The sequence below is a fragment of the Balaenoptera physalus genome (genome assembly GCF_965194825.1).
Source record: "Balaenoptera physalus genome assembly, chromosome: 14".
In the NCBI taxonomy this organism is placed as follows: domain Eukaryota; kingdom Metazoa; phylum Chordata; class Mammalia; order Artiodactyla; family Balaenopteridae; genus Balaenoptera; species Balaenoptera physalus.
Window position 1 is genome coordinate 13,420,283 of NC_138893.1, and position 16,270 is coordinate 13,436,552.

The window sequence follows — 16,270 nt, forward strand, 5'->3', positions numbered from 1 at the left end:
AGAAAGTCTGCTGTCTGCTGGACGTTGCCCATCCGTCTTCCTGCCTGTGTATACCTGGCCGTGTGCTGAAGTCCCATTTTAGCAAAAAGCTACAGGAGGAGGAATGTCAGTTTCATCTCCAGTCTTCTCCCTATCTCCTGTCCCCATCCCCAGTTCCATCCCCTGTGCCTTGTTTAGTAAAAATAAGTTTAAGAAAGAGAGATTGTTACTGAAGCAAACTAGAAACAACATAAAGGGCAAAATGACAGCTGCCCTGGCATACGCGCTACTTGGGTCTCAAATTAAAATACATACACATATACAGGAATCCTTGACGTTAACAACATTGCCAATTATTGCTCAGGCCTCTAACCTTCTGTCAGGGGCAAGTGGTTAAGAAAATGACAGCAAAAACAGCTCTAGGAAATGCAGGAGTTTATCTGTTTGGCTTTTTCCTTCCTTCGACCCTTCTCTCCTCACAGCTGATAATGTCACGTGTCACCAGTGGGACATAGATGGGGCACAGACAACAGAAATGCCAAGAACTCCTCCAAACTTCAGATGGTCTCATAAAGGCACGATGGGACACATGTAGTCATCAGAGGCAAGCCATTCTCTGTGGCTGTAAATGCTATCAAGCTGGCCGTCTGAGACATTTACTCTCGGGAAAGGCTGCATGCAGTGGAGAGAGATTTGTACCAAGGACTGGCACCCCTGTGGGCCGTCTTTGTCACCTTGGGTACAGCACGGAATCTCTGTGCAGTTCAGTAGGGGGGATGGGAGCCACACACAGGACAGAGACCGATTCATGCTCGTCAAACAGCTAGCTCATGTTTTGGGGACCTTGGGCGGAATGAAGTATAGAAACATTTTTTAATAAATCATTTCTACAAATAGCCATACCTATATTAGACTAATAAATGTTTCTGAGTAATCTGACAAAAATCAGCCCATCAATTTTTAACTAATATATTGGATATTTTCCTCTCTGGCCCAAGCTGGGGAGATTAAATGAAAGAACCAAAGCAAAATTGGCCAGAGAAATACTTGGACTTTTAGCCTTTTGATTCTTCCTCTGAATCTGGATCACATTAGTGACTCATATCCTTACAGAATATTTCTCCGAACTTCAGGGATCCTGGGTCTCAACTTTAACGAGGATACTTCACTCCGCTGCTTTTGAGTCTTTGTGGTAAAGTCCAAATTCTCCAACTGACTCAGCAAACCGACACTGAGATGTCACATGTGATTAGGTCATAAACTCTTTTTAATAAAATACATCTATGTAGCTCATATAAGCACTCCTAGAAGGGATAGCTGAGAGAGAGAGATTAAACGCAAGGATTTCCAGTTTCTTAAAAAAGACTTCCTGGGGTCAAGGTGTGACGTGAAGATACAGCAGAGGAAAGAGCCCGAATACTGAATTTACTGAATTTGCAGAATTTCCCAAATTAGCTGAGAGGAATAAAATAGCGCACACAGGCACGCGTGCACGCGCGCACACACACACACACACACGCCCTGGTCCCAGGCCATCTCTTGTCAATTCCCATCTCCACTGAGAAACTCTGCCCGACTTTACAGAGTCACAGCTTGCATCTAAGTCCAGTTCCATCAAGAATCACAGCTTTATTCTGAACTGATGAATCTGGTATTTGGCTTATCCAAATATTCCAAGTGTTAATTCAACCAGCTCTTTCTCACCTCCTCTCAAACAATTTTATTCCAAACTGAAACTATAATGCATAGGCCAAAAACATTTTGACTTACAGACAGTTGTCTGAAATAGCTTTTAGCTGTCCAATAAATAAAAAATAACAGGAGTCAAAAATAGAGAACAGCCTTATGTCTAGATCATCACTACTCTCCTTTCTACTCCTTCCTCCCAAGTTGTTTAAAGATAACTTTTTACGTACAATCAGAAAATAAAATACTGGCCTCTTATTTTCTGAAGACTGGTAACCAAGATGGCGCCAGATTTTCAACTATTGTCATAACCCAAATGTATTTAAACATTCAAAAAGATTTCAAAAAAAAAAAAAAAGATTTCAATTCTTGGCCCTCTAGAGCTTTTCTCCACACAACTCCTGTTGAGTTCAATCCTTCAAACACTACAATTTGATCCAGGGAGAATACGATCCTGCCTCTGGGTTTATTCTGTTAAGGGATCCAAAGGTAACATCAGATTTCCATTTCAATCACTGCCCCCCTAATTCTGACTACTTAATAACTAATATCCCATCTTTCCCAGGGTTTTTAAAAGAAATGCTTGCATTTCCATTAAATCCTAATTTTTTTTCATGTATGTTGTTTCTTCTACATTTCTAAACATGTATACTTTCCATAATGCTGAAGTTTACCCAAAAGGTTTTACTTTCTGCTCTGTGTCCATTGTGATTTTCTGAGTCATCTTTAATTACCTGCTAAGGACAAGCATATTCACATAAAGCTGCAGACACAGTTTAAACCTTACGCTTCTCTCAGGCTCTTTCAAAATCTGCTTACAAAGCAACACATCAGTCGGATTCCTGAAACTGGGAAATACTATAAATTTCATTTCCTATTTTACTTTCAGTGGGTAAGTTAAAGATTTACACATTTTAGGGCTTCCCTGGTGGCGCAGTGGTTAAGAATCTGTCTGCCAATGCAGGGGACACGGGTTCGAGCCCTGGTCCGGGAAGATCCGACATGCCGCAGAGCAACTGGGCCCGTGAGCCACAACTACTGAGCCTGCGCGTCTGGAGCCTGTGCTCGGCAACGGGAGAGGCCGCGACAGTGAGAGGCCAGCACACCGCGATGAAGAGTGGCCCCCGCTCGCCGCAACTGGAGAAAGCCCTAGCACAGAAACGAAGACCCTACACAGCCCAAAAAATAAATAAATAAATAAATAAATTTATTAAAAAAAAAAAAAAGATTTACACATTTTATTGAATAAAGTGTGCCAAAATAGACTGCTGATGAACAAAATGAATAAACAGCAAGAAAAAACATCCAGTTGACTAAACAAGTAACTGAATAAGGAATCAAACACCAATATCAGTACCGCTCAAAGAGGAAGCTGAGGAAATTTGCCCAAAAGGATGTACAAGGTGGTTATGATAGTGGCGGCCAGGATGAGCACAGTTACCAAAATGACCCTCACATATAAGGCACAGGACCCCCCCTGCACGGATCTAAAGGAAACCTAGAGGCTTTGGTTTGGGTCCTCCCCAACAGCACAGGGCAGATCAATCAGCCCTTTAGCAGCTTGGAAAAGCTGTGCTAATGACTGACTGAATGAAGTCCCAGCCAGCAATGAGCAGGCGTTCCCAACCCGGGGGTATTCACTATAGTCACTGGGAAAGGGTCTCTCTGAGCAAAACTGAATTACTTCTGCTGGAAGAGCTTAAAACCTTCAGCTCAAGGACTGAAAACAGTTTAGTTTGGTGTATTCCTTTACCATCTGAAAAGTTAAAGCAGGGACTAAAAACATATGACCTGCAGACAGGAAAACACTCTTGGGATATGTCAGGAATCAGAAAATTTGGTGAAAGGGAATAGAGGATTGTAGAAGACACCCAGACTACACAGAAATTAAGCACAGGACAGTTCTCAAGTTGACAATAATGAAAAATAAAAATTGAAATCGGCCAGAAGAAAAGCTCTTAAAATAGGCCGCATGCCTTCATGTAGGCCGAGAGCTAACCCAGAGTCACAGCACTAGGAGAACCAGCTACAGTCATTTCAATCTTTGAGAATCCATGAGGCCCCAGTTGAAAATAATTTATCAGATACCTAAGTTATAAAAGAGGAGTGCATGAGTCTACATATTACAAGCTTCCCAAATGAACTACCTAAATAATAATAATGATAAATGTTGTAAATTCCTTGAAGAAAATAAAGCACAGGGAATTCGTAAAATATTAAAATGCAATATTTAAAAATATATAGCCATTTTTCACCCTCCTTTGTTCTATGTTTGTTTTAAATCTTAATAAATTTACTCCAGCACAAAATAAAGGTTTTTTTAAAAATCTGTAACTAAGTTGAGACTCCTGCTTTGAATTCCTCAAATACACCCAACAAAAAACAAAAGTCAGGGTCCTGTTTTTCGGGGTGAGTGGCATCTGGACCCGCCCAGATAGGTGGTAGTTTCAAGTCTCTTCCTTCTTTTCCAACCCTTTCCATCTTTTCCAAGTTGTGCCTCGATTAATATTTCCCATTGCCTGTGACAAAGACTTTCCAAAGAAAATGGGAGGACACAATGGTGAGTACCCAATTTTGAACAGCGGCCGCAGGGCGATTTCAGCTCTATCCGTGTCTAGTGCCTTCTCATCATTAGCAATGACTCATTAGAAAAGAAAGAACCTGAGCACCACAGGGGGATGGTCATGGGCTGCCCAGGGAAGGTTGCAGGGGAACTTACTTGGGGGCTAGGAGGAACAGAATTACTGGGTTTTTTTAAAGCAGTTTATTTTAACCTATTTCGCAAAATCTGAAAGTGCAAAGTGTTATATTGATAAATGTGGAGGGGACCTCCAGCATCACCTAGTTCACAACTTCATTTATAAGCAAGACTTCCTGTTCCTCTGGCGCTGGCTGGTCCTCTCCTATGGCAGTTCCTCTTCTGCTCTCCTGTCTTTGGAACTGCCACCCACCTCCTTGACCCGAGCCAGTTGCCTGGTGGTCTCCCGGGGTTGCCTGTGTTTAGAGACCCGTTTGCTCCGATACCTTTCAGGGGCCACCAGGTGATCCGTGAGGCATAGAGAGAACTTACTGGCCTGGAATGGCAGTGTTCTCTTTTGCTTGGACCCATGACCCATGCTCTGCCCAGCTGCACACCTTTCCATTGCCTTTCCATTGCTTGCATGGGCACTTGGCTCCAAGCCCCGCTCTCTCCCAGGCCATCCATGTTAACCTTTTCTCTCCCTGCCTCATTTCCAAAAGTGGTCAAAGACGTCAGGACACTACTGCTGTGTGAATTTGGACCCTCGGCAGCCTCCTCCACAAAATATACTGCAAAAGGATACAAAATTAATGCACAGAAATCTCTTGCATTCCTATACACTAATGATGAAAAATCTGAAAGAGAAATTAAGGAAACACTCCCCTTTATCATTGCAACAAAAAGAATAAAATACCTAGGAATAAACCTACCTAAGGAGACAAAAGACCTGTATGCAGAAAACTATAAGATACTGATGAAACAAATTAAAAATGATACAAACAGATGGAGAGATATATCATGCTCTTGGATTGGAAGAATCAATATTGTGAAAATGACTATACTACCCAAAGCAATCTACAGATTCAATGCAATCCCTATCAAACTACCAATGGCATTTTTCACAGAACTAGAACAAAAAATTGCACAATTTGTATGGAAACACAAAAGACCCCAAATAGCCAAAGCAATCTTGAGAAAAAACAGAGCTGGAGGAATCAGGCTCCCTGACTTCAGACTATACTACAAAGCTACAGTAATCAAGACAGTATGGTACTGGCACAAAAACAGAAACACAGATCAATGGAACAGGATAGAAATCCCAGAGACAAACCCACGCACATATGGTCACCTTATCTTTGATAAAGGAGGCAAGAATATACAGTGGAGAAAAGACAACCTCTTCAATAAGTGTTGCTGGGAAAACTGGACAGCTACATGTAAAAGAATGAAATTAGAACACTCCCTAACACCATACACAAAAATAAACTCAAAATGGATTAAAGACCTAAAGGTAACGCCAGACACTATAAAACTCTTAGAGGAAAACATAGGCAGAACACTCTATGACATAAGTCACAGCAAGATCCTTTTGACCCACCTCCTAGAGAAATGGAAATAAAAACAAAAATAAACAAATGGGACCTAATGAAACTTAAAAGCTTTTGCACAGCAAAAGAAACCATAAACAGAATGAAAAGACAACCCTCAGAATGGGAGAAAATATTTGCAAATGAAGCAACAGACAAAGGATTAATCTCCAAAATATACAAGCAGCTCATGAAGCTCAATATCAAAAAAACAAACAACCCAATCCAAAATGGGCAGAAGACCTAAATAGACATTTCTCCAAAGAAGATATACAGATTGCCAACAAACACATAAAAGGATGCTCAACATCACTAATCATTAGAGAAATGCAAATCAAAACTACAATTAGGTATCACCTCACACTGGTCAGAATGGCCATCATCAAAATATCTACCAACAATAAATGCTGGAGAGGGTGTGGAGAAAAGGGAACCCTCTGCACTGTTGGTGGGAATGTAAATTGATAGTCACTATGGAGAACAGTATGGAGGTTCCTTAAAAAACTAAAAATAGAACTACCATATGACCCAGCAATCCCACTACTGGGCATATATCCTGAGAAAACCATAACTCAAAAAGAGTCATGTACCACAGTGTTCATTGCAGCACTATTTACAATAGCCAGGACATGGAAGCAACGTAAGTGTCCATCGACAGATGAATGGATAAAGAAGATGTGGCACATATATACAATGGAATATTACTCAGCCATAAAAAGAAACGAAACTGAGTTATTTGTAGTGAGGTGGATAGACCTAGAGACTGTCATATAGACTGAAGTAAGTCAGAGAGAGAAAAACAAATACTGTATGCTAACACATATATACAGAATCTAAAAAAAAAAATGGTTCTGAAGAAACTAGGGGCAGGACAGGAATAAAGACGCAGACATAGAGAATGGACTTGAGGACAAGGGGAGGGGGAAGGGTAAGCTGGGACGAAGTGAGAGAGTAGCACTGACATATATACACTACCAAACGTAAAATAGATAGCTAGTGGGAAGCAGCCGCATAGCACAGGAGATCAGCTCGGTGCTTTGTGACCACCTAGGGGGGTGGGATAGGGAGGGTGGGAGGGAGAAGCAAGAGGGAGGAGATATGAGGATATAAATATACGTATAGCTGATTCACTTTTTTATACAGCAGAAACTAACACACCATGGTAAAGCAATTATACTCCAATAAAGATGTTAAAAAATATATATTGCAAAAACCAATATACCTTACAGGGTTGTGAGCAAAAATGAGCATTTTGTAAACAATGGTGACATTTAAATTAATATATTATTATTATTACCAATCAAAATAAGAAAGACGACATGATAAATATGAGAGTTGTCCCGAACACTGAGGATGCCGTCTCATCAAGGAAGCCTTCCTGCAAGAAACGTCAGTCTCACGCTCCTTATACACTCCAAACTCACTGCATTGACTCTCTGGGCAAAGATCTGTCTGCCTCAGGAATTCCTGGGAAAAGCAAGGTATCTGCTTTAAAAATAAAGAAAAGTCAGAATCTCATCGAGCACTTTTAGCAACACAAAGCGGTCCTTCTCCTCCAGATGAGCCCTCACGCTCTCGGTCTCATCAAGCCATTGTTCTTGACAAACCAACCAGGTGAAGAAGGACAAAGGCAGAGAAGGAAGAAAAGCAAAGACCAGAAGTAGAGACTGAAGAACACAGTCACAGCAAGTGGAGAAGCAGCTTGGAGACCACGGGCATTTCTTCGGAAGTCTCTAAATGGTCCCAGTTTGGCACCATCCCCCGGGCACATAGCTGGGACACACACAGCTGTCCCCCTGCACACGCCCACTGAGGATCTGCCTCGCTCCTCCCGGGTCCCGGAGTCTGTTTTCCGATTCAGGCCTTGCTGTTTCACTGTGTCTTTTCACTCTAATAAGATATGTATCTGAGGGGGAAGTGGGACTATTGATTTTTTTTTCCAGTCAGTTGTGAACTGCTGAATTTCATTATTTTAAATCTCACTGGAAAAGAGCCGTGACATCAGCCTGGCTGCTGATCGTGGGCTGAGGGCAGGTGTCGTGGGGAGGCCGGAGCACCTCCAACAGTCGGCCAGCCTCGCCCGGGGGCCCTGAGCGGTTAAGCAACAGGGCCCAGGGAGCAGGCCCGGCTCTCCACCACCACCCTTCCCCAGCTCAGATGCGCCCACCGAGGTCCGGCCAGACTGGCCGTAACCAGGGCTTCAGTTTGTTTTGCAGTTAGTGCCAATGGCTTGTAAAAAGATGTGACATGTTTCTTCCAAATGTACAACGAGAGACAATTCATCCACGAGCTGCCACAACACATTTCAGGCAAAGCATGAAAACTTCCAGGAGCTGAGGAATGAACTCAACCACAGACTAATACAAAGCAGCCAAGCGTCTCTAAAGAATGTCGGAAAGTATCGTCCGCAGCCCTCACCCGGCTCTGTCGTTGCTACTGTGTTTACTCCTACCTGGCTTTACGGTCAGCCAGGGTCACAGCTGGCCCTGTCCGCACTGATGTTCAAGGCACTCAGACCAACAAGAGGGGCAGAGCTGATGGCCCTCGAGGCAGATGAGCTGCACATCACGACCCTCCTCCACTTATAGAGATAAACAGACGGGGGCTTCCCTGGTGGCGCAGTGGTTGAGAATCTGCCTGCCAATGCAGGGGACACGGGTTCGAGCCCTGGTCTGGGAAGATCCCACATGCCGCGGAGCAACTAGGCCCGTGCGCCACAACTACTGAGCCTGCGCGTCTGGAGCCTGTGCTCCGCAATAAGAGAGGCCGCGACAGTGAGAGGCCCGCGCACCGCGATGAAGAGTGGCTCCCGCTCACCGCAACTGGAGAAAGCCCTTGCACAGAAACGAAGACCCAACACAGCCATAAATAAATAAATAAATAAATAAATTAAAAAAAAAAAAAAGAAATAAACAGACGGACACTCACACCCCGAATGCAGGCACGCCATCCAGGAAAACCCCAGAAACGGTCACTTCCTTCCTCCCTGTGTCCCCATCCTTCCCCTCCCCCACCACACACCCCAATCCCACTCCAGAGAGGGGGAAGGATGGGTTTCCGTAGGGGAGGATCGGGCTCACTAGAGAAACCCGTCCTTCTGGACCCCTCCCATCAGAGGAAGACTTGCAGGAGGAAACAAGGAGTTTCTTCCAAAGCTGAGGGATTGGAATCCCAGGGATGAAGGAAAGTCCAACTAACGTACAACGTACATCTTTTGAGTGGCTTCTGTCTTTCACACGTCCCTGCCCTGTAAGCTTCCATATTGCAGAGTTCCTGATACCCAGGTACTTAAGAAAGTTCTCCTCTTGTTCATTGGAGGACAACCATTCTCTCTGGCTCTATCAAAAGGTAGCTCTGATGTCTGGGAAGGCAGCTCTTTCGTTCCATCCTGCTAAGACATTTGATCCAAAACACAGATGTCAGAAAATTCAAACTGCTGCTTTGATTTCTATTAAAATATCCAAATGAAAAGCCGTCGGTTCTCTGGTCCCCAGCAGGTGCCCTTCTACTTCCAGTCCTTCTTGAACAGCAGTGGCCCAAGGATTCCCCACAAGCTACAGTCCGAAAGGAAGGTGCCCACACAAGCAGTCTCCACCAGTGAGTCACTCACAGACGCCAAGTGTCCTTAGGAAGCTCCTTCTCAAGCGCAATGTGTGGCTTATCCAGGGAAAGCAGCATAGCCTCCCCGTTGAACTTGAACACTGTGGAAGCAGTCAGAATCAGCTCTTCCCCAGACAGCACCATGAGTTTCTAGCTGGCCTCTGTGAAAAGTCTTCATAGATGTTGATAATGATAGGATGTCGAATGGTCTGTTTCTCCAGGTTTCTGTAACCTCTCTTCATAAGACCAAGATTTTCCTATTTCACAATTTGTCTGGATCTCTTCATCTGGCCTGAGAAGAAACTACAGTGGACCCTTGAACAACACAGGTCTGAAGTGCAAGAATCCACTTATATGCAGATATTTTTCAATAGTAAATACTACACGGTCAGTGGTCTGTTGGCCAATAAAACCACATCGGCTTCTTTCAGATGCTCCATGTCTAGGACTGAGTACCACAGCCTGTCCGCTTGGCAAAAGCGTGCCTTCCTTCTTATGAAAAGCACACATAACAATGATGGTTTTTCCATTTGATATCTATGGCAGGAAACAGCACGATGCCTCACTCCCCAGGTGGAAGAGAGGAAGCTGACCAGACAAAACCTGGACCTGGGAGGTGCCCCCTGCACCACCAAGTAAATAAAGGAGATGCCACGGGTCAGCTCCTGCAGGGTCCCCCAGATGACGAGGATGCCTCAGGGTGGTCCCTCTCCAGCAACATGAAACCCCACTGAGCGCCGGCGGTGCTCTCACAGCGAAGGTCCTCAGCACAGGTTTTTCACCATGAACAGCACAGGTTTCACACCATGAACTAGCCATTGAGTTGCCCGTGTTGCTTTCTGTCTTTAAGCACTCTGGGATTTTCCCTCCCACCCTTGCCACGCAACCCTTAGTCCTATTCCGAAGACTCCCTCCTACACTGGGCCCTCGTGGGTTCGGGTCACTGAGATGCCCAGGTGTTCCTGCAGGCAGATCAGCACAAAAAGTGAGAGCCGGCTCCTGACCTGAACTCTGCAACCTCCGTGGGCACAGGTGGATTCGGGGATGATGGGTCCTCCCCGAGGAGCCCCCAGACGGCACTGCAGCACGTTCGAGAGCCATCCTTACATCGGATTTCCCTAACAGCGTCATAGAATCAGATTGCCACAAACCTTGAAAGGTCTTTCAAGAGTCTGTTCAGTTGATTAGAGCACTGGATGACTCGGCAAAAGTCACACCTTTATTTCGTCTGCATCTCATCCTGATGAAAAGGCAGGCTGGAGCACATGGGCAGAATAACAGACTAGAAATGGTAAGATCTGAGTTCAGGGGCCCAGCTCCATCAGCTACCACACTCTGGAGCTCTTTGTTTTAGACTAAGAGATCTCTAAGTGGAAACCACCTAAGTTACGTCTCTTACTAGCTGCATCCCCAGGAAATTTTCTGAGTTCTTATTGCCTGAACTGTTAAATGAGAATAACAAGAACAGCCTGCCCACCACGCCGGGCTGCGCTGCATGCCGTGAGCTAGCAAGTGAGAAAGCAGGCGCCCTGCCACCTGTGTGTCTCTGTATGGGGACAGGGCACACCTGCAGGAATGCTGCCCGGGAGTTCAGCTCAAAACACAGAGGCTCTGTGATGTACTGCAGCGGGCGCCAAGCTAGGCACGTTCGTCCCCTCAGAGCTTGTGCGAGCGGCGAGAGGAGTGAGACCAACCTCTGCGCTGCTCAAAGCGAAAGGAGAAATAAGTAGGACACGTCTGGATGGCGGGACCAAAACAGGCTCGCTTTAAGCTTCATGCATAACTGTGTGCTTTTATAAAGAAAAAAATAAGTGTACATGTATATTTCATCTTATATATTACACATATTCCATATATACATCTGTCTAATATAATGCATACATCACATGTATAATTACATATGATACGTAATGTGTCATATCGTGTGTGTGCATGTGTGTATGTGTGTGCATTTGTATATGTGTGTATGTGTGCATGTGTGTGCGTATGTGTGCATCTGTGTATGTGTGTGCATGTGTGTGTATATGTGTGTGTGCATTTGTATATGTATGTGTGTGCATGTGTATGTGTGTGCATGTGTGTATGTGTGTGTGCATTTGTATATGTGTATGTGTGTGCATGTGTGTGCGTGTGTATGTGTGCATGTGTGTGTGCATGTGTGTGTGCATGTGTGTATGTGTGCGTGTGCATTTGTATATGTGTGTGCATGTGTGTATGTGCATGTGTGTATGTGTGTGCATTTGTATATGTGTATATGTGTGTGCGTGTGTGTGTGCGTGTGTGTGTGCATGTGTGTGTGCATGTGTATGTGTGTGCATTTGTATATGTGTGTAGGTGTGGGCATGTGTGTATGTGTGTGCATGTGTGTGTTCATCTGTGTATGTGTGTGCATGTGTGTGTATGTGTGTGTGTGCATTTGTATATGTGTGTAAGTGTGTGCATTTGTATATGTGTATATGTGTGTGCATGTGTGTATGTGTGTATATGTGTATATGTGTGTGCATGTGTGTACGTGTGCATGTGTATGTGCATGTGTGTATGTGTGTGCATCTGTGTGTGTAGGTAGCATGACTTCCATAGGAGGGACAAGGGAAACAGGAGTAGGAAAGATCCCCAGAGACCAAGGCTATACCATAAGGACACAGGCGAAACTGAAGAAGAAAGAGCGCAGGCCAACTTGATGGGGAGTTTCTTTTGGCTGAAATCTAGCAACAACGCACATCTCTTCCCCTTCTCCACGGGCATGAGCCCGGGGTTAGAGTTCTGCAGGGAAATATCAGGGCTGGGAGGGGAGGGGAGGACACCGTGAGCAGCTTCCTGCACAAGCATCCAGCTCCGATGGGCTGGATGGGGGGTGGTACATGTGTGAGAGGGGACAGCTACTCGCTAAACAGTCTAAAACACACTTGGAAGGCAGTTAGAAGGCTTCAGAAGACTGAAATCCCCGTGATAAAAACGACAGGCAGTAAGCATGGTAAAGCACTTGCTGCCACCCAGGCACCGTTATACAAGCTTTATATGTATTAACTCAGTGCATCCTCAGAATAGCCCATCCCTCCCCCAATAATAAGTGGTTCCAGCTAATAAGCGGTTGAGTGAGGTAATCAGATGGTAGAGTCCATATTCTCAACCGCTACAGGGGGTGACGTTTTCTTAAGTATTTTCTGCAGCATGATAACCAGGCAGAACTTCCATCCCCCTCACTGCTCTACACCCGCCGCACCTGCAGGTCTCCCCACATCTGCGTGTTCATCCAGGCACGGCTCACTTTCTGTCTAACATGAGTAAGGGTGGGTTCTGTCTTTCGCCATAATACGGTTACGACCTCCCCAAAGACAAGAGGTCCATGCGTATCTCTTGGGTCTCCCACGACGCAGAACACAAGGAAGGTTCTCCCTCTATAGCAAGTGGATAAGAAACTAGGCTTTGACGTAATGAACAGGAATTTAAGTATCAGTTTTGCCTCTTATTAACTGGGACTTTGGGCAAATTATTTGACCTTCTTAAACTCTCTTGTCCTCCTCTGTGAAATGGGTATAATAATAGAAGCAACTCATAGAGTAAAGCTTAGCACAGTGCCTGGCACGTAGTAAGACTCAGTAAATGTTAGTACCTTGAATAATAACTCATTCTTTCAGGCCATTGATTGAGTCTCCTCTCTACCAGATCCCCAGCCTCTCCTGTCCCCAGCTGACCATCCTCAGCAAAGGCTGGCATCCAAATCTCCAACCACTTGAGCTCCAGTAGATCTCAAAAGGGCAGGAAGGCACCTCTGGGGCGTTTGGAAATGGGAAAGGTCCATATCAGAATGGAGAGGAATAGTGGTATTTAGTGGGTTGGGTGGCCAGGGTGTAAAATATCCTGCGATGCGCAGGACTGCCTCACACCATGAAGAATTTTGCCACTCAAAATATCAACAGTGCTTCCCTTGAAAAAACAAAGCACTGCTTGGAAAAGAATTTATATATGCGGGACAGCAGACAAAATCAATCCCATAAACAGATCAACGAGATGAGCGATCCAAAATCAGTTAGGAAATCACCAGTACCTCCTGATGGTTTCGGGTGGCTCTGCACGGATGGGAATCTGCTCGGCCAAGGCCAGGGTGTCCTGCAAGGTCTTGCTGACCTCCTGCAGCTCGCCCAGGGACAGCCCTCCCACGAGGTCGCAGCCCTGCCACGGGAGGACCCACTCCTGCTCTTCTATTTCCCTTCTCAGCTGTTGATCTTTTGCGTCCAGCACAGACATCCTGGCTTGGAGGGCTTCAATTTCTTTCTGTAGAGAATAGAGAGAGCAGATTTTGTAAATTCACCCTGCTCGTGGCAGAACGCGCTGCTGAGAACGAGTCTTTTCCATGAGAGTCCGCCATATCCATGAGAGCCGTGAAGTTGCCCTTCTGAAGCAGGCAGATTTTTGGAGGTTTGCTGAACTGGAAAAATCATGCCAGCTTTGTATTTCTGATTAGTTGGCATAAGGAGAAACATTCCCTCCCAAGCATGAAATAACTCCGGGTGGCGAGCCAAGAATTTAACTTGGAAGAAGCCAGCAAATATATAAACGACTTACTTCATTTCAGGTGACAGAGCTAGAACACAGGGCAGCAAACTTCATGGACTTGAGACACCAGTAAGCAGGTAACACGACCCACAAACCAAAAAAGAAAAGCAAACGAGGCTTGGCTGGTCTGTCCCCAAACATGCAAATTTACCATGTAGAGAAAGATTAGAAATCATATCCTCTTAAGTCTACAGGGTTGCGAGAACAATGAGATACCGCAGATAGCACTCTGCTGTCTAGGTTCATAAAAATAGTAAATAGATTTAACTTCCACTAATACAACAAACCAAAATCCAAAGAATCGAGTATTGTCCAATCTTGAGGTCAATGGATAAAACAAGCAGCAGGTAATTGAATGCCCTCTGTGCATACAGTGTTATGGCAGCTAATCATCTCACTGACCATAGGATTCTGAATCTAAAAGGAGACTCTTTTAATGAACATACTCCCATGTTCCATGCACTGGTTTCCAGCTGATAAGAGCATAGCTCTAACCCTGGCTGTCCCCCCATCTCTCACCCACGTCCTCTCAGCCTCAAGGTACAGATCACCCACAGCTCTGCCCACTGACCCCTCTTCCAGTAGGGGAGGAAGGACACACAGCAGGAGGTACTGAAGACCCACCCAAGACACCCTAAGAAAACAACAGCGTGGATCCCACTGGTCCAAGATTATGGTATTACTGACACTGTCTCCCATCTCACCTCCCTACTTCCAACCTTTGAATTCCCATCCTCTATTCTTTTCTTTTCTGTTTGTTTGTTTTGGCTTTTTTTAACTGTGGTAAAATACAGGTAACATAAAATGTACCATCTTAACCATTTTTAAGTGTAATTCAGTAGAATTAAGGATATTCATATCGTTGTGCAACCATCACCACCATCCGTCTCCAGAGCTCCCTGCATCCCGCAAAACTGAAACTCTGTCCCCATTAAACACTGACCCCGCCATTCCCCCTGCCCCCAGGCTTGGTGGTCATCATTCTGCTTTCTGTCTCTAGAATCTAACTCTTCTGGGGACCTCGTATACGTGGAATCATACAATATTTGTCTTTCTGAGGCTAGCTCATTTCACTTAGTATAATGTCCTCCAGTTTCATCCATGCTGTAGCACGTTTCAGAATTTTCTTCCTTTTAAAGGCTGAATGATACTGCATGGTATGTATACCCCACATTTTGTTTATCCATTCATCTGTCGACGGACCCTTGGGTTGCTTCCACCTTTTGACTGTTGTGAATAATGCTGCTATGGAGATGTCTTTGAGGCTCTGCTTTCAGTTCTTTTGGGGCTTATACCCAGAAGAGAAATTGCTGAATCACATGGCAATTTTACTTTTAATTTTTTAAACAACCACCATCCTGTTTTCCACAGTGGCCCTCCACCCTATTCTCACACAGATGTCAAAGTGACTCTTTAAATTGTGGTCAATTACATAACTTCACTGCTTAAAAACCCCCCATGGCTCCCATTCCAGTCAGAGAAGAGCCCAAGACCTCACAAGGCCCTGCAAAGGCCCTCTCATCACTGACCTTCTCCTCTGCTGTTCTCCGCAATCCTGGCCTCCTGGCTGCCCTTTGAACGCATGGGGCACACTCCCACTGCAGCCTTCGAATGACTGTCCCCTCCATGGGGAACGCTCTTACTGGAGATTTCTGCAAGGCCCCTCCCCCTCTTCCATCAAGCGTTCGCCTCAATCTCCCTTCTCAGTGAGTAGACTCCCCTACCCCAACACTCTGGTCCATGCACTGTAGCTCTTACCACCCTACAACATTCTAGGCATAGAATTTAGGCTTTTATTACGCTTGCCATTTCTTGTCTATCTCCCCACTCCCACCCCCACTAGGACATAAACTCCACAGGAACCCTGAACATCGCAAACAGTACCTGGCATGTCGTAGGCACTCAAAAATTCCTGCTGAATAAATGAATATCCACCTTCCCCCAGAGTTCTGCCATGAATGCTCCCTCCAAACACTAAGTATGTTCTGTACACTCTGATGTCATCAGGAATTGGGGAGACCTTCAACTGGTGAAAATTGTTCAGAACCAAAAACCAGACTTCACATTTTCAGCTACCCGAACCTTGCAATGATGCCCACTGAATATGAAAGTGCCAGTTTCTCATCCACCAGAGGGCAGACCGCAGAAGCAAGAAGAACTACAATCCTGCAGCCTATGTAATGAAAACCACATTCACAGAAAGATAAACAGAATGAAAAGTCAGAGGACTACGTATCAGATGAAGGAACAAGATAAAACCCCAGAAAAACAACTAAATGAAGTGGAGATAGGCAACCTTCCAGAAAAAGAATTCAGAATAATGATAGTGAAGATGATCCAG

At 45.0% G+C, this 16,270-nt stretch overlaps 1 protein-coding gene across 22 annotated transcripts in view; it reads right to left on the reverse strand.

The window, feature by feature from the left end:
* The window catches only part of DISC1 (DISC1 scaffold protein), a 598,559-nt gene that overhangs the window by 458,212 nt on the left and 124,077 nt on the right, over positions 1–16,270 (reverse strand). For all 22 annotated transcript variants that reach the window (XR_014252949.1, XR_014252950.1, XM_082422985.1 and 19 more), the window contains one exon: positions 13,421–13,647. Coding sequence is in view for 20 of the 22 variants with exons in the window: in XM_082422985.1 (XP_082279111.1) it covers positions 13,421–13,647 (227 nt within the window). In the remaining 2 variants the exon portion in view is untranslated. The remainder of the gene's footprint in view (positions 1–13,420; positions 13,648–16,270) is intronic.